The sequence below is a fragment of the Tetrahymena thermophila genome (genome assembly GCF_000189635.1).
Source record: "Tetrahymena thermophila SB210 genomic scaffold scf_8254403, whole genome shotgun sequence".
Lineage (NCBI taxonomy): Eukaryota > Ciliophora > Oligohymenophorea > Hymenostomatida > Tetrahymenidae > Tetrahymena > Tetrahymena thermophila.
In genome coordinates, this window is record NW_002476186.1 from 173900 (window position 1) to 195216 (window position 21317).

The following is a 21317-nucleotide window of genomic DNA, read 5'->3' on the forward strand; positions in this document are numbered from 1 at the left end:
TAATATTATTTAATTCAAAATATAAATAATAAATATTAAATAAAATAAATTGTTTTAAAACTTTAAAAAATTTTATTGTTATTTTTATCATAGAATCAAATTTTAAATAAAACAAATTTATCAAAAATATTTTCAGGATACAGATTAATTTTTATCAAAGCAAATTAGAAAAATATATAATTAATTAATTAATAAATTATTATTCAAAATATGGTTTACAAATTAGTTTTGATGAAATTAATATCTATATTTTTATGTTGGTCAAATAAAATAATACAATCGAGAAATACATTTACAGAGTTTTTAAAAATTAACTTTAAATTATTATAATATTCATACATTAATTTATATTTAGCGTAAATTCTCTTCATTTTATTTTTTTTTTAGGATATGCCAATAATCATGGAAATAGAGATCTACTAATGTCATATGAAAGCCAATCGAAATAGGAATAAATATCAGTAATTCTTTATATACTTAGCTCTCATACATGAGAATCACCATCACAAATATCATTAATATGTAGATTACATTGAAAACTAGTTGAGAATAAAAGGTAGATTTTTTAGCTTTTTTTTAATCAATAGTACAAATAAGGGATATTTCATATACTACATAACTAATAATTACTATATATTATGAATTAAAATGTTTAAAAATGTCCTCTGTCAAGAATCCTGTAGTAATATTTATTATTTAGGCAACAAAAATAGTATATTTTATTATGTTTCTCCAATTCATTTATTTTTTAACAATATATAAATTTGAATTATCTCAATAATATTAAGATTTTTTTAGCTTGAATCAAATAATCAAAATTATTCTGACCAGGTAATAAATAGATTGACCTTCAAAGAGATGCAATCTAAAAGTATCAAAAGTTATAAAGTTGATAAAATACTTATAAAAATTTTAATAACAATAATACTAAATTAATTTTAATCAAATTTATATTATTAATTCTACTTTTTGAGAAATTTAATTTAAATGAAATATCTAAATTTATTTTTAATTTTATATTTTAATTATAAATATAAAAATATAAATGCAATTCTTAAGCTTTAATTTAATAAAATGCTAACTAAAATTAATTTTTCTTCAATTTTAGGATTAAAAAAAAATAATTAATTATAAATTTTGATAATAAATAATTTAAATTAATAGAGATTAGTATTAGTTAAATAAAATATTAATTAATTAAATTTAATTTCTATAAAATAATTTTGCATTCATGTTAAAAGGTAGTTATTTTTTAAATATTTTAGAAAATAAAAATTTTATTTTTAAAATAAGCTACTAAAAAAACAACAAAGCTAAAGATACTTTTTAAATGAAAATTTATTTAATGGCTATCTTATTAACGTTTCTAATATTAATATCAATTTATTTTTTAAGTATAAAACATTATTCTAAAATTTAAATAAAGATAATAAAAATTTAAGACTTTTTAGTCAATAAATTTTAACAGAAAAAAAATTAAAATAATATTTTTTAATAAAAAATACTTATAAAGATTGATTCTTAATTATTTTATATCCTTAATAAATTGAAAAAATTTTTTTGAAAAAAACTTAATTAAAAATTTAGTTTACTAATAACAACTGAAAAATATTAACTTTTTATAATGCAAACCTAATTTAATCAAAATATATAGCATAATTTCTATAAATTTTAACATGATAACATAATTTTGAAAAAAACTCTAATTTATGAAATATTTTACTTGTTTCTTAATACTAAATTTTTGATTAAAAAAATTTTTACATGAAAATACATTTTAATTTTATTTAGACTATTTTTGAGTAAGTATTATAAAAATTTATTTTTTTTTTCTTTAAGCTAATTAAATCTTTCAAAAATTGTAGAAATTAATTAGTTCTTAATAATTTTTAGATTAAAGAGGTAATAGATAAAAAATGAACAATTCATATTTTATAGCAAATTTCCTTGAATTTACTTATTAGATAAAAAATTATTTTGAGTTAATATTGAAGAGAAAAATTAAAAAAATAAAAATAATGAAGAATGATTAATATGTAAAAAAATAAATTTAACTAGCAAACTAAATATGTAGTTGATAAAATATCATTAAAATTGAAAAATAATAATAAATTATGGTGTCTTGTAAATTTAGTCAATTAGTATATAGGTTGTCTTAGTAATCATCAACTTTGATTCTATTTTTAAGCTCTTCAAGATATTAAACTCTAATTTTTTCATCGTTTTCTTTCATCAGCTATTCTTGTCTTAATATTTCTTCTTATGAGAGTTCCTGAGTAGGATAACATTATTAGCTTTCAGAAGGTTTTAATTTTTTTATTTTACTAGGTGAATTTATTTTGCATGGAGATTAAGATCTATTGCTATCATCGTTTTAAGAATTAAGACTAGTATTTGATGATGGCTACACACTTAGTCTTTTCATTTCCTTCATTTTTTTATTTCTATCTCTATAGTATTCCCAGTTTTTACATGCTTCTTTAGGATCTATAATTTTTAAGTGAGGATCAGCTGGGATGATGATAGTGTTTATTCTTTCATTCCATTCAATTTTTTTTGGATAAGAAAGGCTGCACAGTTTTACATGTTGTTCGAGATCTTACTTTGACAGGTAAAAATGAATTTGACAATATTAGCATTAGTAAACAATTGTATCAGCATCCTTCCTTTTCAAAGCTCTATTTTTATTTTATATAAAAATAAAATTTAAGTATTTAAAATGAGTAAATATTTATTTATTTTTTACTTGCATGAATATATATGTTTTCTTATTCCTGCTTGATTCACACCTGCATGATGCATTGGCTCTTTAGCTGGGCATTTAATCTGTTGAGACATTGAAGAAGAATATTTGAATTGTTTTTTAAAAAATAAATTATACTGACTTTATAATTAAATAAAAGATGAATAAAAATTAATATTTTAGTTACTATTGCTGTATTTTGCTTTTAAAGAAATATTTTTGTTGAATTAATTTAAATTCACTTAAACTATTTTTTAGAGCGATTTTGAGTAGAACTTTCATATCTCTATTAATTTTCTATAAATTGAAGGGGGATAACTGTAATATATATATATACTGAATTATAGATAAGGTATCAAATTATTAGGGTTCTTTTTTGCTTGAAGTAAATTAAATTTATTGATACGACATTAGACCGCTTGAATTTAATAACTTTAATAATCTATTGAGCTAGCTAGATCTATAAATTTAATATTACATTTTAAAAAAATGTAATTAAGGATACCTATTTGTAGCTAAACTTTATTCAATTTTATTTTGATTATTGTGAAGTTAAAGTGAGTAAAGTAGTTAAATAGATTTCTTTAATATTTCTAAAATTCAAAAATATTTCTAATTAAATTAATAGAAAAAGCAATATTGTTCTTTTTCATTTCTTTTTATTAATTCAGCTAGATAAGGAGTTTATAGGAAAATTTCTAGATTACATTTTAAATAATTGCTAACCCAATAAAATAATTGATAAATCATCAAATTTATAAAGAAAAAATAACATAGAAACAAATGCAATTTCTTACTTTGTGTTTGTTTTGATACTATTTCATTCTTATCAAATATTAAAAATAAATGACAAACAATCATTTAATTTATTTTATAAGGTAAAACTCTTAAAATTTTATGACGATTACAAATAGGCTGACTAATATTTCAAAAATACAATTAATTTGAATGAATATTTGCCTAAAGATTTTCTTTTACTATTCAGATTAAAAAAATGAAATCGGCAATTTAATTTAAAATAACCAAATTGAAAAACCTTTCATTTTTTTATTTTTTTTATTTTTAAATAGTTCGCAACTAAAAAAAGGCAGTCAGCGTACGTACCTATTATTTATTAATTTTATAATATCCACATTATTGAGCTAGAAAAAGAAAATAAGAAAAAATTCAATTTGTTGGTTCAAGCACTATACAAATTTATCCTTTTTTATTGTAGGTAGAATCCTTGAGTAACCAAACGTAATTAGCATACTAAGATTGTTTTGTACGAAGTGAAATATTTTTGTTGATTATTTTCTACTAATTATATGAATGGTAAATATTTTTAGATTTTCAGTAGCAAATTAAAGAATATTTTAATGAAATTAATCGAATACGCATTATCAAAATAGAATCGGTGAGGTTATGGTTTATTCTTGTTTTGTGTAGCATTAAGAGTAGAAAATTAATTTTTTTAAATAATAGAATTACTGAGTTTGTTTTATATTTAAAATAAGAAAAACTAAAATATACACTCAAAATATTTTTAGAAATTGATACGCACTATTAAATTTGTTAATATTATTAAGCTTTTTAATGTGATTGCTAGTAATTGAAGAAAGAAAATATGGCCATTCAAAGCTTAAGAACATTTTGCTTTTAATTTTGAATGATTATTGGTAATAAATACCTAATTGTTCCTTTTTTAGATTAAATTTCTTCTATTTTTGATGAGTATTTTAGTCAATATAAAAATGTTTTGATTAATTTAGTTATATTTCGTCAGATTTTTCACTTTTATGTCGATAATTAATGAATTGATCTAAGACCCTTTGTAATTTACAGACATTTAAAAATAATATTTCAGTAAAAAATTTATATGTGATAAATCTATTCAAAAAAAAATTAAATAATTAAAACAAAAACAAAAAAATTGATAAAAATAAAAACAAAACAATACATTTTAAATAAAGCCATTATTCAAAGAATTAAACATAAATGGAGGCATCTTAACTCATAAAATCATCCCAATTACAATAAAATTATAAAGTTCTTGAGCTTATCGGCAACGGAACATATGGAGATGTTGTGCTAGCTCAAGACTTAAGAGGGAACGGTGATGAATAAGTCGCCATTAAAATTATTAAAAATAACAAGGAGAGAAAAAATCAAATCTCCTCCATACAAAATGAAAGAATAATTCTTGAGAAATGTAAAAATCATCCTTTCTTTGTATAGTCTAAGGAATTTGTGAAAGATAAAAGCTGCTCTTTCTTTATTATGGAATATGTTTAAGGTGGAGAACTCTATGATATTATACAAAATAGAGGACATTTATCTGAAGATGCGTAAATATTTTATATTAAATTTTGATCTTTATTAACATGAAAGATTTTTGGGGAGCAAATTTAATAGAAAATAAAATCAAAAATTTATTTTGAATACAAAAACAAATAAATTATCGAAAATTAAATGTTTTTTTTTCACTTTTGAATAAATTAAAAGTGGGGGATTTCATATTGATAAATTATCTCCTCATAAAAATTGCAAAATATTTCTAACTATGACTAAATTAATAACGTTTTTTTGTTTATAACTAACAGTGCAAGATTTTATGCAAGCTAAGTTCTGATTGCACTAGACTACCTTCACTAGAACGATATTGTTTACAGAGAGTAAATTTTTGTGAATTATCAAATTATTTTCATAAGAAACTCTTTCTTTTTTAGCTAAATTATTAATTTAATAATTAAAAAAATATTATAATTTATCATTAATTTATTAACTTTTCACATTATTCAAATTTTAGTCTCAAACCAGAAAACATACTTCTTGATGAAAATGGATATGTAAAACTCACAGATTTTGGCCTCTCAGAAGTCGAAGTAGTCTCACCCACTCTCGATAAGATATGCGGTACTCCTGAGTATGTTTCTCCTGAAATGCTTTTTGAGTCAGGATATGGCAAACAAGTAGATCATTGGGCTCTAGGAGTTCTAATATTCGAAATGATAACTGGTAATTTATATCTATTATATTTATAATCAGTAAAATATTCTTTCTTCTATCAAGAAAACTGATATAATCTTTGCGTTAATTCAGAGCTAACAAATTTTTTATATTTTTTTATAAAAGCAATTCGATATTAAAATGTGTTGATTAATATCTAAGATAATTTAATTTAGTTATTGATTTGAAAATTTTTGAAAGACATAAATAGATATATAATATGAATTTTCTTCACCAAATAATAATTAATTACCATTTTACTGAATTTTTTGATCTATTTGATTTGCTATTTTCCCAAAATATTAAATCTAAACAAACCCTTTTAAAAAAATAGGTCATACTCCATTTGAAGCTAAATCACAAGAAGAATTATTCGAGAAAATAAAATTTTCTCAAGTTACTTACCCTGCTTGCATTTCCCCATAACTCAAAAGTCTTTTAGAAGGTCTCTTTATGAAAAACCCTTCAAAGAGGTTAGGTGCTAAAGGAATTGAATAAATCAAGAAGCACCCATGGTTCATTAAAACAAGTTGGGAATCTCTTAAAAAAAAATTATTAAAAGCTCCATATAAAAACCTCATAACCAAAAAATTAGGAAGAGAAAATAATCAAAGCGACTCCAGCGATATTTTTGCAAATTTAACAAAAGGTAAATAAATAAATAAATTTATAGATACAATTCTTTATTAAATTAATAATTTTAATTAAAAATATAGATTCTAGTCCTACTATCTCTCTTGATGGATCTTTTTGAATCCAATATAATTATCATCAAATAATTGAATCAATAAGCTCATCTTCTTTCTTACAACCTATAAATAAAGAAACTTTCCCTTATCTAAAATATAATAAAATATATAAAATAATAACAATCTCACTAGTGACTATTTAACACTTAAATTATCTTTTCAAATCTTATAATTAATGGAAATACTAATAAAATTTCCATTTTCCTTCATAAAATTAATTAATTAACAAACCAACTTTCCTTTCTATCTATCTTATTAATCTAATATATCTAATATTGATTCTTACCCTTTCTGTAATGTCTAAATGTATGATTTGTACATAAATATTTTATAAATTAAAATATTAAAATAAACATCTCTAAAATTTGTTAACTTTACATAAAAAATAATATAAGCTAAATTAATTATTTCAGTTTACATTAATTATTGATAAACTTACCTGCTTTGATTATATTACTTTTTAACGCAAATATTAAAAATACCACTAATTTTACCAACTAAATAATCAAGCATAGCTATTTTTGGATAATATTTATTATACAGACTATCAAAGAGATGAATTTTAATTTTCATGGATAATAATTTGCAAAAATTTTAAGCTGTCCAAATGTTTTTGAAATCATAAAAATAATAAATTCACAAAATAAAATTAGTTTTTTATTAAAAGCTTTTATTTAATAGTCAACACAACTAGTTTTTTAATTTTTGTTAATAAAAACACTGAAAAATATGTAAAATTCAAAGCTATCTTAAAAGTTGTTTAATTTATTCAAAAGTTTTAATGATATTACTAGAATTTATTGATATTTAAACTAAACTCACAAATAAAATAGAAAGAATAAATACCTTCATTTAATTGTAAACATTTATATTAAATATCTTTGTTTCATACTTTATTATATATTTTTTTTTTGGTGATATTTAGACTGGATAAATAATTTTCTAATTAAAAAATCTAATATTAGGTATTTTAAAACAAAAAAAAGTAAAAATAAAATGAAAGTATTGTAAAAAAATTAGTATTGATGGTTTATTTTTATATCAACAGTAATAAAGTTTATTTATTCTTTTTTTGAAAATATAATTAAAATATTAAATTTAGGGAAAACTATTTTTATATTTAAAAAACTATTTTAGATTGAATAAATAATTTAATTATAGAATATTTGTTCATTAACTTAGGTTATACTTATAATTACTAAATATAGTAAAATTTAATATTTCACTATTATATTTGAATTAATAATTGTAAGAAGCACTTTTTAACTTAGAATTAGTAAATAAATCAATGAATATGTAATGTTTTTATAGTATTTTATGGTTTAAAATCTAAGCTAAATCTGTGGTAAAGTTTTTGAAAAAAACAAATATTTTGAATGTTGATTGATATTTGTATTATAACCAAACCAAAATTTCGCCAAAGAAAAATTTTAATAAATATTGTATCTTCTTTTACAAAGAAAAAAATTGTAAAATAAGTTTAGTATAAAATTGTAAAAATAATTAAATATATAATTAACCAATAGGATAGATAGATAAAGAAAATGGCTCAAGGAAAAACAATCGCATAAGTTATTAGAGTTGTTAATGTAATAGTGGGGTAATAAGCAAAATATTTTATCAAATATTTATTCTTATTTAATGAATCTTAACCTAGATTAATTATTAATTTTTAATTACAAATAGCATCTTTTTAGGGTTTATTGGAGTCTGGAAAATTGTCACTTTAAGTTTTTTAGCAAACATAGGATCTAAATTTTTCTGCATATTCATGCCATTATTTATGATGTAAATTTTTAAATTACTAAATTATGTTTGAATCTTCTTATTATTTCATTTTTTGTTTAAAATAAAATTTTGAAATAGAAGATTAAGAAAACATTATATTTTTCAAATACAAATGATAAATTTAAAAGAATTATTTTATGAATATTTATTATAAAAATAGATTATTTGGAGTTATGATTATTATCAGTGAAGTTAAAAAGGATTTTGGATCAGAATATTTCAAGTTTATACAAACTTTCTTAGGAAAAGGTTGCTTCTATTTGTTGTAAGCAATTATTTTTGATTTTAATTAAGAGTAATTTCCTTATATAAATTAATTAAAAATACCTTAAATAAAGCCTTTCTTCTCTCTCAGTATATTAAATTGAAGATGAAACAAGTGATCTAATTGGATATATTTATGGTTTGATATTGTTTATATTTGGAATTATGTACATTTGTTTCCACATTTGTAAATGCTCAGGTACTTTAAAGGATGTAAGAGAAGGTAAATTTAATATTCTTACATCAATAGTATATTTTAAAATAAATTTAATATTTAATTAGGGCTTCTTTCTATAGACGAGTGAGTAAGTTAATGAGCTAGCAGCTATCTATATATAATAGAATTAGTTATTTAAATAATAAAAATTTTTAAAAAATAATAAATATTATCATGAAATTTATTTTTAATTGCATTTATTAGTTTATTTTCATTATAAAATGTTTCACAAAGATTTATCAATAATATTTAAAGTGTTTATTTTTTATATAAAGTATATTCTAATATTATTTTTTAAGTGTTTTAAATTTTTAAATAAATTTAAGACAATTAAGTAAGTAAGTAAAAATATTTTAAATTTGAAAATAATTTACTTAAAAATGAAAAAAAAATTTATTTTTAGGCTTGTGATTTGTTTTAAATAAAAATATAAAAGAAATAATTCTGAAAGGTAAGCAGGCATACCCATACATAAATTTATTTATGCTATATTTATTACTTAATGTAAAGCCAATACAAAAATTTCATGCTAATCAATTAAAAGATTTGACACAAAATCTGATTGAATATTTTGATTGATTGATTGATTAATTATTTAATTTGATTAGGAAGAATTACTTTTTTTTTGTTTATTAATAATTAATTAGTTAATACAATTAAATAAATTTTTGATATTGTTCCCAAAAAATAGTATATTCAATAGCAAACAAAAATGGCTTGTAAAATTAATTATCACTTCTATTTAATCAAAATAATAAAATGAATATTAATTATTACTATTAATTTTAAATAGGTTACGATTTCTACTCTATTTTATTCTTCTTAGGAGGTGTTTTATTCGTAAGATTATTAAAAGTTTAATGATTAGTATATAGATTATGATTGAGAAGCTAATTGAATAAATGATTTATTTTTAATGATAAAAAATCAATTTTGTTTTGAAAGGATGATTGAATTTTATTTTGTTTTTATAAAACAGATTATTTTGGCTTAGATAGTTGATTCTGGATACAAATATTAAGAATGGAAAATCGATAATGTAGATGATTCTAAAAAGTCTCTCTATATATCTGCCGGAGTAAATTATTATTTTATAATAGATTAAGTTTAAACTAAATTAGGAGTTAAGACACAAATAAAATTTACAAAAATTTAAAGTTAAAAAAGCATATAAATTATAAAAATATTTAAAATAAAGATTAATTTTGGTTTGTTCATTCTCTGCTTAGTTTGGAAATACTTAAAGGAGAGATAAATAGCAAGATAGTAATACTTGCTTGGTCAAAGAGGATTCCACCAATAATTAGATGAATAAGAGCACTCTTCTCCCAACTTCTATAATAATCAAGATGCAAGTAAAAGAAGTGAAAGCAACTTCTCAAACAATTAAGGAATCATTAATTGAATTAATAAAAATATTGAATAAAATACTCTTTTATTAAAGCATATAGGTTTAAAATTTTCAATTTTAATATTATTGACTATTTTTAGTTTATATGTTTTATATAAATTTGAATGTAACAAATTTAACTTATTAATTATAAATAAATAAACAATCTTAAACTTAAAATATTTTTTTTTTTATTATTTTTTTTAAATCTACCTTTTAATAACTTTTTTTCCATATTTTATTGCTTTATTTTCATTTTATCGAAAAAAGTTATGCACTATAAATAAGTTAAAATAAATTGATAATAAATTACAAAAGTCATTCAAAACGAAAATATTTTTTTTAATTCTATTAATTTTTTATTTTTATTTTAAAAGAACATATATATTTCATAAAATATTTAATTTTCAAGTTAAGATACATATTTTTCTATAAATATTCCATATTTACCAACCATATAATTAGTAAAATATGGGTTTTAATTTATGAAATAAAAAATTTATTTTTTTACTAAATAAATCATAATTTGTAAATATTTTAACTAACTTTAAGTTACCAGTGTTGAGTTTTAGAGTCGAAAACTTGGATTAGCTATCCTACTCGATCCCAAAATCCAAAATCGGATTGGATGAAGACCAATTATTTTTTTTTATTTACCAATCCTGGTTATGAATTTCTAAAAAACTATACTTTATTAAATCTATCCCCCATTTATATTTTAATTAAATATGTAAAAGTGGTGCTTTAATATCTTCTCTAAAATTGGATTTTTATTTATCTAATTTTACAAATTAATATCTAATAAAATCATTTTTAAGGAGTAAATAAATAAATTAATAAAAGAAAGCGGACAATATACCTAAATAAAAACAAAATTCTGTATGGAGATATTTTAAAGTAATCAAGAATAATTAGTTAAAATATATTCGATGCTAGATTAACTTATGCTTTACAAATTTAATATTATTAATCAAAAACTATTAAAATATTTTCATTCAAAAATAGTATTATTAAAAATTAAATGACTTTCTTAAAATAGTATTGCTAATTTGCTAAATTTTAGAAAGGCATTTAGCTATATATGCAAAATATATCTTTAAATATAAATTTGTAACAGAGTTGGTTATTTTATGCTATAAGATTTCTGACAGTTTTATTGTTTTAAGCTATTCACCAGTTATTAATGGTAATTGCGATTAAGGCTTTTTCATTTTAGTAGGTATTTCTTTAGCTTCTTTTGAGTGCTAAAATTTTAATGTGAGTTTTTAAAGGTTTAGGGCTATTATTAATTTTAAAATAAATTAAATGCATTGAATTTTTGTTTCCAAATTCTGAATTTTGATTTAAAGGCTACAAGATTTGCTCCAAATTTTCATATATTTACTAATTAATTTAATTAATATTTTTTATTTAAATGATAATTAATTGTTAAAATATTAGAAAATCTTAGAAATTAATCAAACATAAATAATTTACCCCAATTTTCAAATTTGTTTACTATACTTTCAAGTGATAATTTTATCAAAATTTTACTCAAAAACCTGAAAAATAACTAACTTGGAAAGTGAATTATTAAAAATTACTACTTATATGGTAATCTAAGATACTATTACTTTACTTTTGAATATTAAATAAAAAAATTATTATAATTTATTTCTCATTAAAAAAGCCTGATCAATAATTAACTATAAAATATTCACTTATAATTTTTGGTTTATGTCAAAAATAATTAAAAAAATATTATATAAAAGTTAATCATGAATATATATATGCTACATATAAACTGTTTGATGAATATAATTTATGGAATTTATAGCTAATAAATTTTCTTAACCTAATTCATTAATAGCTTAGATGCATTTTAAGATTAATACTTTATACTTTATTTTATTAAATTGAGATAGTGCTTTTTATAGAGGTAATTTGATTTTTTTAGTATATAAAAGGATTCATTTACAATTAAAATTAAAATTTATTTTTGAGTTTATTTAAAAATATTATCAAATTTGCAAATATCTTAAAATAAGTCTATTTTATTTTTTTTGTAGTATTTATTAATATATTAATTGCTTTCTTTACAATCTGAAAAATTAAATTTACTTCTTAAATATCTATTAATAATGGGTCATTTTGCGTTTTTTTATCAGAAATAAAGGACATTTGATGAATAAAAACCAATCATTTTTAGAGTAATTAATTTTTGATAATTTCTAAATAAATAAGATATTGATTCTAACTTGTGTTGTATGTGTGGTAGAAATTTAATAAATAAACAAATCAATATTTAGATTTTTGGAATCTTACAATTTTTACTGGTAGCTTAAATCCTTATATTGATTTAGAGCATTTGTGAGAAGCCTTTAGAACCAAATATTGTGTAATATTGACAAGTAAAAAATATTATTATTTAAAAATAATTTTCAAATTAAAGAGTGTTAAATCTGAATTTATATAAAAGTTAAAGAATAAAGCTTTAAATAAACTTATTTAAGTTAAATAGTATAATAGTAACAAAAATAACTTACATAAAAATTGAAAATAGTAATTAATTAATAACAAAAAAAAGTAGTGTTTTTATAGATTTTTAATATCTATATAAAAAGTCTTCAGAAATAGCTCTATAATACTAACAAACATCCATAAGCCTATAAGAGATATTATTTTTAGTAAGCACGTAGAGATTTATTGAAGAATGACATTAAGCACGGAAGGAGTAGATTAAGATAAAAACAAATTGCTTAAAGTAAAAGATTTAAAAGAAAGTTTTAAGATGCTTTTTTGAGCAAAATTAATAAAATTAGACATTAATAAACATCAAATTTATAAATAGGTGGTAATTTAGACATTGAGCTATTAAAAGGAAGATAGAAATTCAGAAGATATACAGATATTAAAAGAGTATTTCAAAAATTTTAAGATATTTAAAGATATAGAAAATTAACTTCCATAAGTGTAGTATAATTTGCTTTTTGGAGAGCTTAAACTTGAATATCATAAAAAGCATAAGGCTATATTCCGTTATGGTAAATTTTTAAAGCTAGTCTAGCTATTAAATAGATAATAAACAAATAAATATCTAAATTTCACACTCATAAATTTACTAAATTTATATACTAATTTTTTTATTCGATAACAAAGGTGACGCTTGCTATAAATACTATATTTTACTTTCTGGTAGTGCTTACTTATTAAAGCCTACTTCTTAAATAAATGAAGAGGAATAAATTGGTTAGGAAAAATTCAAATCAATTAGTGATGAATAGCAAAAGGACATTCAATCTATTATAGAAAATTACCCAAATAAGGCTTTAGTTGATATTATAACAAGTGATCACTAAATTGAAGGATAAGTACTCAATCAGAAAGTTGCAAGGTAATGCATTAACTCTATTTATTTCAGTGTTATTTTACTACTTTAATACTTTGCGTTATTTAGTTTCAGTGAAAATAATTTGACTAAATTGATAGCGTTAACAACAAAAAAATTAGCAGAAATTTGTTATTTTCACAATTTAACATTTAATTTTTAAATAATGAACTTAATATTTTCCAAAGCATTCTCTTTTTTTAAATAAACGCATATTAATATTAATTTATTTTTATTCAAAAAATAAATAGAAATTCAGCACTTGTTTGTTGTGAAAATACTTATGTAGCTTCATTAAATTCAGATGCCTATCATTTTATTGTTGGTAAATGCTTTTAAAATTATTTACCTTTTAAAGAAATTGTTTTTTTAATTTTAGAAAAGTATTTTTCAAACTAATTGCAAGAGAAAATTGAATTTTTAAGAAAATTTCCTTTTCTTTAGATTTGGAGTAATGCTCATCTTTCCAATTTGCTATAAACAATAAAAGTTTGTGAGTATATCAAAAATTAAATTGTTTACACCAAGAATGATCCAATTTAGTATATATACTTGATAAAATCAGGAGAATTTGAAGTAAAAATAAGCTATTAAATCATAAGTTAATACAAATTTTTTTTAATAGATAGTTTAAGATATTCAAGCTGACTACGAAGAGCCAGAATAACCTATGGAATGTTATAAGTAGAGCATTGAAGAGTTTTATGAAAGCTTTAATATGCTTAACTTGCAATTTAAGAGGACCAAAAAGAAAGAAATCCAAAAAAAATAAAAAGTAAATATTTTTTTAATTTACAAAAAATAAGTCTTTAAATTTTTAATTTTTTTAAAGATTGTTTTGCTAAGCTCTGGTTAAAGTTTTGGATTAAGTGAAGTTGCATAACATGAGTAAAAGAGACAAGAAACTGCTATTTGTACAAGTATAAAGGCGGAAGTTTATCTGTTAGATAAATAAGTTTATTTAAATAGTATCAAAGATAAAAATAATAATGAATTGGCAAAGGAGTATTGCTTAAAATAGTAATGGAGGAATCAATACTTAGAAAACTCTAAAAACCTATTTTAGTAATTAGAATATAGGAAGTATAGTATCTAAACAAATAGATCTCTTAGATAAATAAAAGGGTTACTAGAGCTAGGAATAGATGTAAATCAAGAAAATGACTAAGTAAATTAAAAGTCTTCCAATTAGATAAATTCAAAATATATAAGTGCTCTTTAGACTCCAACTAATTCAGAAACTCAGGTAAAAATAAAAGGATTTTCTAGTCATTGTCATCATGATGAATCACCAAAGTAGTATTTCCATGTAAAAACTGAATTAAGTCGTGAAGAAAAACTTTCTGAGCAAAACTCTCTTTCTCCTAGATTTGAGATTGATTATTTGTAAGAAAATAATAAAGATGAGTTCAAGAATAATCAAATGGAGATTAAGAGCATGCCAACTAAAATTATAAAAAATAATATTTCTTCTCAAAAATCAATTAAGCAATTCGCAAACCTTTTAAACAAAAGCATAGAAGAAAAAGGAAAGCAGAATAGTAGTAAGTAATAAGCAAATATCACTTTTAGTAACTTATCCAATTAAAAAAGCTAAAAAGCTATACTCTCTACCATACTTAAAAGTATGACTAATAAATCCCAATCCAATTCAAAAAAAGATGGAGGATTTTTTTCTGGATTAAGAATTAGTGAATTCAATTCTCTATAGAAAAGCAAGTAATAGAATTCAAAAGAAGAGCTGACCTAAAAGTTTGAAAGTGAGTCTAATCTTTTAAAGAATATGGCAACATCTCCAAAAAACTTTTATGAAGAAGAACTGATGAATAGATTGACTATTAATATGAATGAATAGCAACTTAAAAAAAAAAATAAATAAGCTGAAATGTTAAAACAACAGATACAAGTATAAAATGAGTAGAAAAAGATAAAAGGTTAAGAAGATAAAAATAAAATAAAATTACAAATAAAGGAATTAAGTAAAACCTAGACAACTTTGACTGGCAGAGAAAAAAATGGGCATAAAAAGATATCTTAAAGTCCTAAAAAAATAACTTTCAAAGTAAAGAAGCAGTGTTTAGAAGCAATTAGATCGGATAAACTTGATTCTGCAAATTCTCTTGATTTAAACTAGTTGTTTCATACTTCAGACTTAAAGGATAGATTTTAATAAATGGTCTAAATAGAAAACTAAATGAGTGAATAGTATAGTAAAATTTAATCTAATTAGAATATTGATTAAGAATAAAAAAGTAAAGATAATTTACCTTCGTCTTAGTCACTAAAATGTTTCGAAAAAGATTTTAAAGATGCTTAATAATTAGTAAACAAAAGACTATCCATAGATTCACTATCGTAAAAATAATATTTTGAGAACATCAAAAAGGCTTTAAATATCAATCGATAGCAAGTTTTTAAGAATCAAATAATAAAAAGAATGTCTATACAACCACCTCCTTCCATACCGATTTATATGACTTTAACAAGTTCATCTCGATAAGCACCTTCAACACCTAAGAGCACAAATTCTAAGTAAAGATTAAGCATATTTTTTCCAACTCCTAAACATTCTGAGAGTAACAATTAAGGTTTATATTTTGGTAATTAATCATGCTAATATGAAAACTATTAATTATAAGAATAAAATCAAACAAATTAAATCAAGAAATCTGATCATGAAAAAAGCTTAACTCAGAGAAAAAATGAAGATATTTTCTAGTATCTGATTCATAGAGAAAATGTATATACAAAAAATGAGAGTCAAAACAATGAAAGATAATTAAATGAATAATAAATTCTTGAGATATAAAATGCTGGAAAGAATAGATAAGATAAATAAATATAGACAAGTGAGTAAAAACTAAGAACTAAAATGGAAGATTTGTGTCAAATATCTTAAATAAATGAAGTAAGCGATTAAATGAGCAATAATGATAATATAAATATCTCTTTAAATAAATTTCCTTCTAAATAATATATCAATCTGTAAATAAAAAGTCCCAAAAATAGATTTGTTACTTCAAGCTCTTTGAATTAAAAACAATGTGATAACAAAGGAAATAATTCACCAAATTCAAATAAAAATAAAAAGAAACCATTTATTATTGATTATAATTTTGTTGATAGCTCTGGTTCATCAAGATATAGTAAAGTATAACCCAAATTAAATTTAGATTTTAGTTCATATACATCAAGACACACCACACATCTAGAAAACACTAAAAATTAATAAAATAATATTTGTAAACCGAAGTACAAAAAATAATTGCATATAGATTGTGAAGATAAAACTCCAAATTCCCAACAACAAAAAACACCAACTCCTTCTAAAGCTTTAAATTCTTAAGCTAATGAATCAAATTCTAATAGCATATATCAATAAATTAAATAAGAAACAGATTAGAGTAAGACACCAATAAATAACACAGTAGTATAATTCGAATAGAGTACTCGTATTTCTCCATTTAATGGAGCTAAATCTTAAGTGATAACTGGTGGATTTAGCAACAAATCTACTGCTTCATCATCTCGCCCTCATTTATTCAAAAAAGATGTAATTGAATAATAGATATAATAAAGCAGACCTACTTCAAAACAAAATTAAAAAATATTTTTATTTGAGCTCCTCAATAAAAATTAATACTAAAATGGGGATCCAATCAAAACACAAAATAATGTCTTACCATAAGAAATACCTCTTTAGCCATATTAAAAATAGTTATATAAATTTCAAGAATCATACTACAAATCTCCGATCAACAAATCAATAATAACAGCATATTCTTAACGAAATTTGGTATTTAAAACAATTTAAAAAGAGCAAAACAAGTCCTTAAAAGATAATTGTTGCTAAGGTAATTCAATAATATTATAAAAAAATGCTAAAAGTCCAACTGTTAATTTATCATAAATAGTGTATACAAAAGTTTGATTAATATTATAAAAAAAAACATAGCAAATATGAAAAAAAAGAAAGATAAATAATATAAAATTGCTTGATTTATAACATATTAATATGAGTATTAAATAATTTCATTAAATTTTAATATTCTAAAAAGCAATTTATAAATATAAAAGAGCCATAATTAAGAAATAAATTAAAATTAAATATTTATTTTACATACAAATTTTAAAAAATTAATAATATAATATAAATTTTAAATTTAAAGAGCATTTATAAAAATAATTAACTTTCTTGATTTATTTGAGAAATACTTATTTACTTATTTATTTATTCGTTTGAGAAATAATAATAAATTATAATTTATATCTTTAATATTTCATAAATATTTAAATTCATTGTTTATTTTTTAGTTTTCAAAATTAGAAAATGAAATAATTTATTAAAATTTCAAACTCAAAAAATAATAAATTTAGCTAAAAAAGGTAAAAAAAATTATCATTGATGTAATTTATACATCACAGTATTAAATTTTAATAAATTCATTTAAATATTTCAAAAATTATTGAGTTTAAAAAGTTATTTATAAAAAATATTTTGGTATTGCTTTAAATAAAAAAGAATAAAAGTTATTTATTAGAAATAATTAATACATTTATATTTGAATTCATTTTAATTTTAAAAATTAAAACGAACTAATTAATGAACAAAGAAATAATAAATTATATAAAATTTAATTGAATTAATTTAGAAAATTTTATTTTATTTTTGAAATTTTATTAGCTTTATTTTAAATTTTTGGAAAATTTAATTTAAACATTTTTTTTTTTGAAATCAGTCATCTTTTTATAATTCTTTTAACAATTTTCTTTGTTATTCAACAATATTATCAACAATCTCTTGCTCTGTTTGATTTCTCTTGTCTTTTTCTTGTGCTTTATCTGTTTTTTCTAGATTATTTTCAAGCTTTTTAAACAGATCTCTGATATTATCTTAATCGGAAATAATTTTAGAGTCTAGCAAATGATCTAGCTAGAACGAGTATATATTATTATCATCAGTTCCTACATATAATGTGAGCTCCTTCTTTATAATTCCACTGTTATTCATTTCTTTTTCATCATAGACATAAGTTATGCACCTGAGATTTTCAGTTTTATCGAATTTCTTAGAAAAAGATATAATTAAATCAAGCAATATTATTAATTAAAAAATAAAATATTTACCCCAACACAAGATGAATGTGGATAGTCCCAAACAAAAATTTTTCCATCAAAAGAGCAACTGACTAAATGACCTGTTTCTTAAATTATAAGCATATCTTTGATATTATGATTGAAGTGGTCAAGTGTGTTAAGATGTTATTTTGAGTCTAAATCCCAAAGTTTAATAACTTTTTCATCAGAACCACTAAAAAGAATTCTTTCTTCTACAACTAGTACATTTATGCTATCTGAATGAGCATACTGGTTAATATATTTTTAATTAATGAATTAATATTTATTTTTAAAACTAAAATATCAATTTACAGTTTCTATATGCTTTGTTTCATAAGTAAACATTCTTATATAATATAAATGACCACTATTACCTCCAGCTATTATGTTTTCTTCTTTTGTGTCAAAAGCCATACACAAAATCTCAAATTTTCCTGGCTAAGTATTAAATTAAGAATTTTAAACTAATGCTTTAACATATTTTTTTTTACTCTATGCTCTATAAATGGATCTACTTGTATTGAATATTTTAGCTGAGGACATATTGTTGACCCCATAATTGAATTCTGAACAAAACTCTTTTTTTCAAAAATTTCCCAAACATTAATCTTTCCATCGTAGCCAGATGAGAAAAGATATTCAGTTTTTTCCACCTGCTAGCCTTTTTGCTCTACTTAGACATAAGAAGTAAAGCACTAAATTGAATCTTTATGCTTATGAGGAGGCTACTAATCTAATGTCAAGTAATTATTTAATTCGATATTCCAAAGCTTTATATCTCCATTTTCATGACCAGTTACGAATAAATTTGCTTAAGATAAATAACTCAAGCAACTTATTTCATGTTTATCAGGGTTCTCCAGAAGATTTTAGCATTGCATATCTTTAGGATCCCAAACTCTTATCGTATTGTCTAAACTGGCACTAATTAGTCTATTTTATTTTAAAAAAATGGTATTTAAAATAATTATACTCAAAAAAATTTAATTTTACTTGGGGCTTTCTTTATATTTTTTTTATGTTAATTTGAAAGGTATAAGAGCATAAAGATCGATAATTGGTCCAGTATGAGCCTCAGATACATTACCTGCTTTTAATCCTCTTTTTATTCTGAGAATATCAATAAAATTAGATGTCGCTATCATAAGAGACTAAGAATGCTCGATTATTTCTATTTTCAGTATCTTTTATTGGTATAAAGCAAATTCTTAAATTGCTTTGTCAGTATGAACATTGATAAAATAAACTCTTCCCTATTCATCTGCAGCAATTAATTCCTTTTTAATAAATTATTCCACATAGTTTTAGTTATAAATTAATCTTTTTAAAATTTACAGAATGGCTTGTATTCCAACAAATACTTGTAAATAAGCATTTGTGAGGATTCTTGTAATTAAAAAACTATTTACCAGCTAGCTCTTCGAATCCGTAAATTTTTTAGTCATATCCAATACTAAAGAGTTGATTATCTTTAGCTACAGATATTACTTGTATTACATGCAAGCGGTGATAATTATAATTTGATTTTTCAAGAATGTAAACACTATTTTTCTTAAGTGATTCTGGTCTAATCATATGGAGAGATCCTAAGTTTATTTAAAATATTGTTTTCGCTCTAATCATTTAAAGAATTAAGTTTAACCTTCAGTATCTCCAGCATATAATTGAAGATTTTCACCATCTTTGCAGTGTATACAAGAGATATAAGTACTATTGTTTGTCATTTTTTTCATAGAAAAATCAAATATTACTTAATAGCAAACAAACCAAGGGTGATAAAATAACTCTCTGCCTTCTTCTTATCTAAATAAATTGTAAAAAAAATTAAATGAATCAGAATAATTTTATTTAAATCCTTACTTCCAAATTTTAAAAGTTTTATCATTTGAGGCTGTAAATAAAGTTTCATTTTTCTTTGAATATTCAATAGCTATAATAGTTCCTTAATGTCCTACTAACGTTTACACTATAGCCTTTTTTTTAGGATCTGTATCCCTATTATTTTTGAGGTTATAAATATATTGACTTAAAGAATTGAATTACCATATTTTTACTGTTCTGTCAACACTACCTGTTAATATATATCTATTATTAAACAGTTTATAAGAAATTATGCATTTCACTTCACCCTTATGGCAATTTTAAACCTATTCGTACTCTACTATTTCATACTCTTTTTTTTCTGTCACAAACTTTTTTTAAAAATATTGTTTTCAACTTGGATAAAATTTTGTTGATTATTTAATAAAAGAAGTTTGCTTATTACTTTGGTATCAAATCCTTTTTTATGAAATTCTAAAATTTTTCCATTAGTTAATCCTACAGAAATAATCTGATCTTCTCTTGAAAAGTAATAGCAAGTCAAGCTCAACTATATAAATAAATAGAATTTTCAACTGAAAATATGTCTAAAATATTATTTCTTATTCATTCACTTATTTTAAATTAAAGTGCTATATTTATAATTAACAATTTACTATAGTTTCATCTTTAAATTTAGATTTTTTCACATTGAAATCATTATGAAAAAATTTCTTAACTCTCACGAATTCCATTCTACTATATCAAAATTCTTCTTTAAAATGTTGCTAAACTAATAATCTATATTCCCTCAATGGCAAGTTTTGAAAAACCTTTAAATTCTTTAAGCTAAATTAAGCAAGATGAGCTGACTATATGATTTTGTTGTAACT

General features: G+C 21.2%; 7 protein-coding genes across 7 annotated transcripts; 4 read left to right on the forward strand and 3 right to left on the reverse strand. All coding sequences in view use genetic code 6, as the record gives it.

Annotated features, from left to right (window-relative positions):
- Nucleotides 1–333: 333 nt before the first annotated feature.
- On the reverse strand, nucleotides 334–741 carry TTHERM_000473371 (transmembrane protein, putative; the record flags this gene model as incomplete). The annotated part of the gene is made up of 1 exon (XM_012799965.1): nucleotides 334–741. The coding sequence occupies one exon, from the start codon at nucleotides 739–741 to the stop codon at nucleotides 334–336; it is 408 nt and encodes a 135-aa protein (XP_012655419.1).
- Nucleotides 742–2134: 1393 nt separating this feature from the next.
- Nucleotides 2135–2838, reverse strand: TTHERM_00474360 (hypothetical protein; the record flags this gene model as incomplete). The annotated part of the gene is made up of 2 exons (XM_001023920.3): nucleotides 2135–2678; nucleotides 2747–2838. The coding sequence occupies 2 exons, from the start codon at nucleotides 2836–2838 to the stop codon at nucleotides 2135–2137; spliced, it is 636 nt and encodes a 211-aa protein (XP_001023920.1).
- A 1882-nt stretch (nucleotides 2839–4720) lies between these two features.
- On the forward strand, nucleotides 4721–6485 carry TTHERM_00474370 (Serine/Threonine kinase domain protein; the record flags this gene model as incomplete). Its single annotated transcript, XM_001023921.1, has 5 exons — nucleotides 4721–5070; nucleotides 5326–5397; nucleotides 5532–5740; nucleotides 6066–6380; nucleotides 6448–6485. 5 exons carry the CDS (start codon nucleotides 4721–4723, stop codon nucleotides 6483–6485), a joined length of 984 nt encoding a protein of 327 aa, XP_001023921.1.
- A 1539-nt stretch (nucleotides 6486–8024) lies between these two features.
- On the forward strand, nucleotides 8025–8837 carry TTHERM_00474380 (COPI associated protein; the record flags this gene model as incomplete). The annotated part of the gene is made up of 5 exons (XM_001023922.3): nucleotides 8025–8080; nucleotides 8167–8268; nucleotides 8429–8533; nucleotides 8607–8755; nucleotides 8815–8837. 5 exons carry the CDS (start codon nucleotides 8025–8027, stop codon nucleotides 8835–8837), a joined length of 435 nt encoding a protein of 144 aa, XP_001023922.2.
- Nucleotides 8838–9461: 624 nt separating this feature from the next.
- TTHERM_00474389 (transmembrane protein, putative) lies at nucleotides 9462–10154 on the forward strand (the record flags this gene model as incomplete). The annotated part of the gene is made up of 4 exons (XM_001470949.1): nucleotides 9462–9468; nucleotides 9543–9589; nucleotides 9729–9827; nucleotides 9948–10154. 4 exons carry the CDS (start codon nucleotides 9462–9464, stop codon nucleotides 10152–10154), a joined length of 360 nt encoding a protein of 119 aa, XP_001470999.1.
- Nucleotides 10155–12831: 2677 nt separating this feature from the next.
- On the forward strand, nucleotides 12832–17437 carry TTHERM_00474410 (cyclic nucleotide-binding domain protein; the record flags this gene model as incomplete). Its single annotated transcript, XM_001023925.2, has 7 exons — nucleotides 12832–12882; nucleotides 12970–13162; nucleotides 13278–13512; nucleotides 13758–13831; nucleotides 13886–14082; nucleotides 14132–14281; nucleotides 14339–17437. The coding sequence occupies 7 exons, from the start codon at nucleotides 12832–12834 to the stop codon at nucleotides 17435–17437; spliced, it is 3999 nt and encodes a 1332-aa protein (XP_001023925.2).
- An 804-nt stretch (nucleotides 17438–18241) lies between these two features.
- Nucleotides 18242–21179, reverse strand: TTHERM_00474420 (WD domain, G-beta repeat protein; the record flags this gene model as incomplete). Its single annotated transcript, XM_001023926.2, has 11 exons — nucleotides 18242–18574; nucleotides 18634–18873; nucleotides 18937–19062; nucleotides 19116–19557; nucleotides 19618–19901; nucleotides 19960–20210; nucleotides 20267–20427; nucleotides 20485–20619; nucleotides 20668–20816; nucleotides 20891–20995; nucleotides 21102–21179. 11 exons carry the CDS (start codon nucleotides 21177–21179, stop codon nucleotides 18242–18244), a joined length of 2304 nt encoding a protein of 767 aa, XP_001023926.2.
- Nucleotides 21180–21317: the final 138 nt, after the last annotated feature.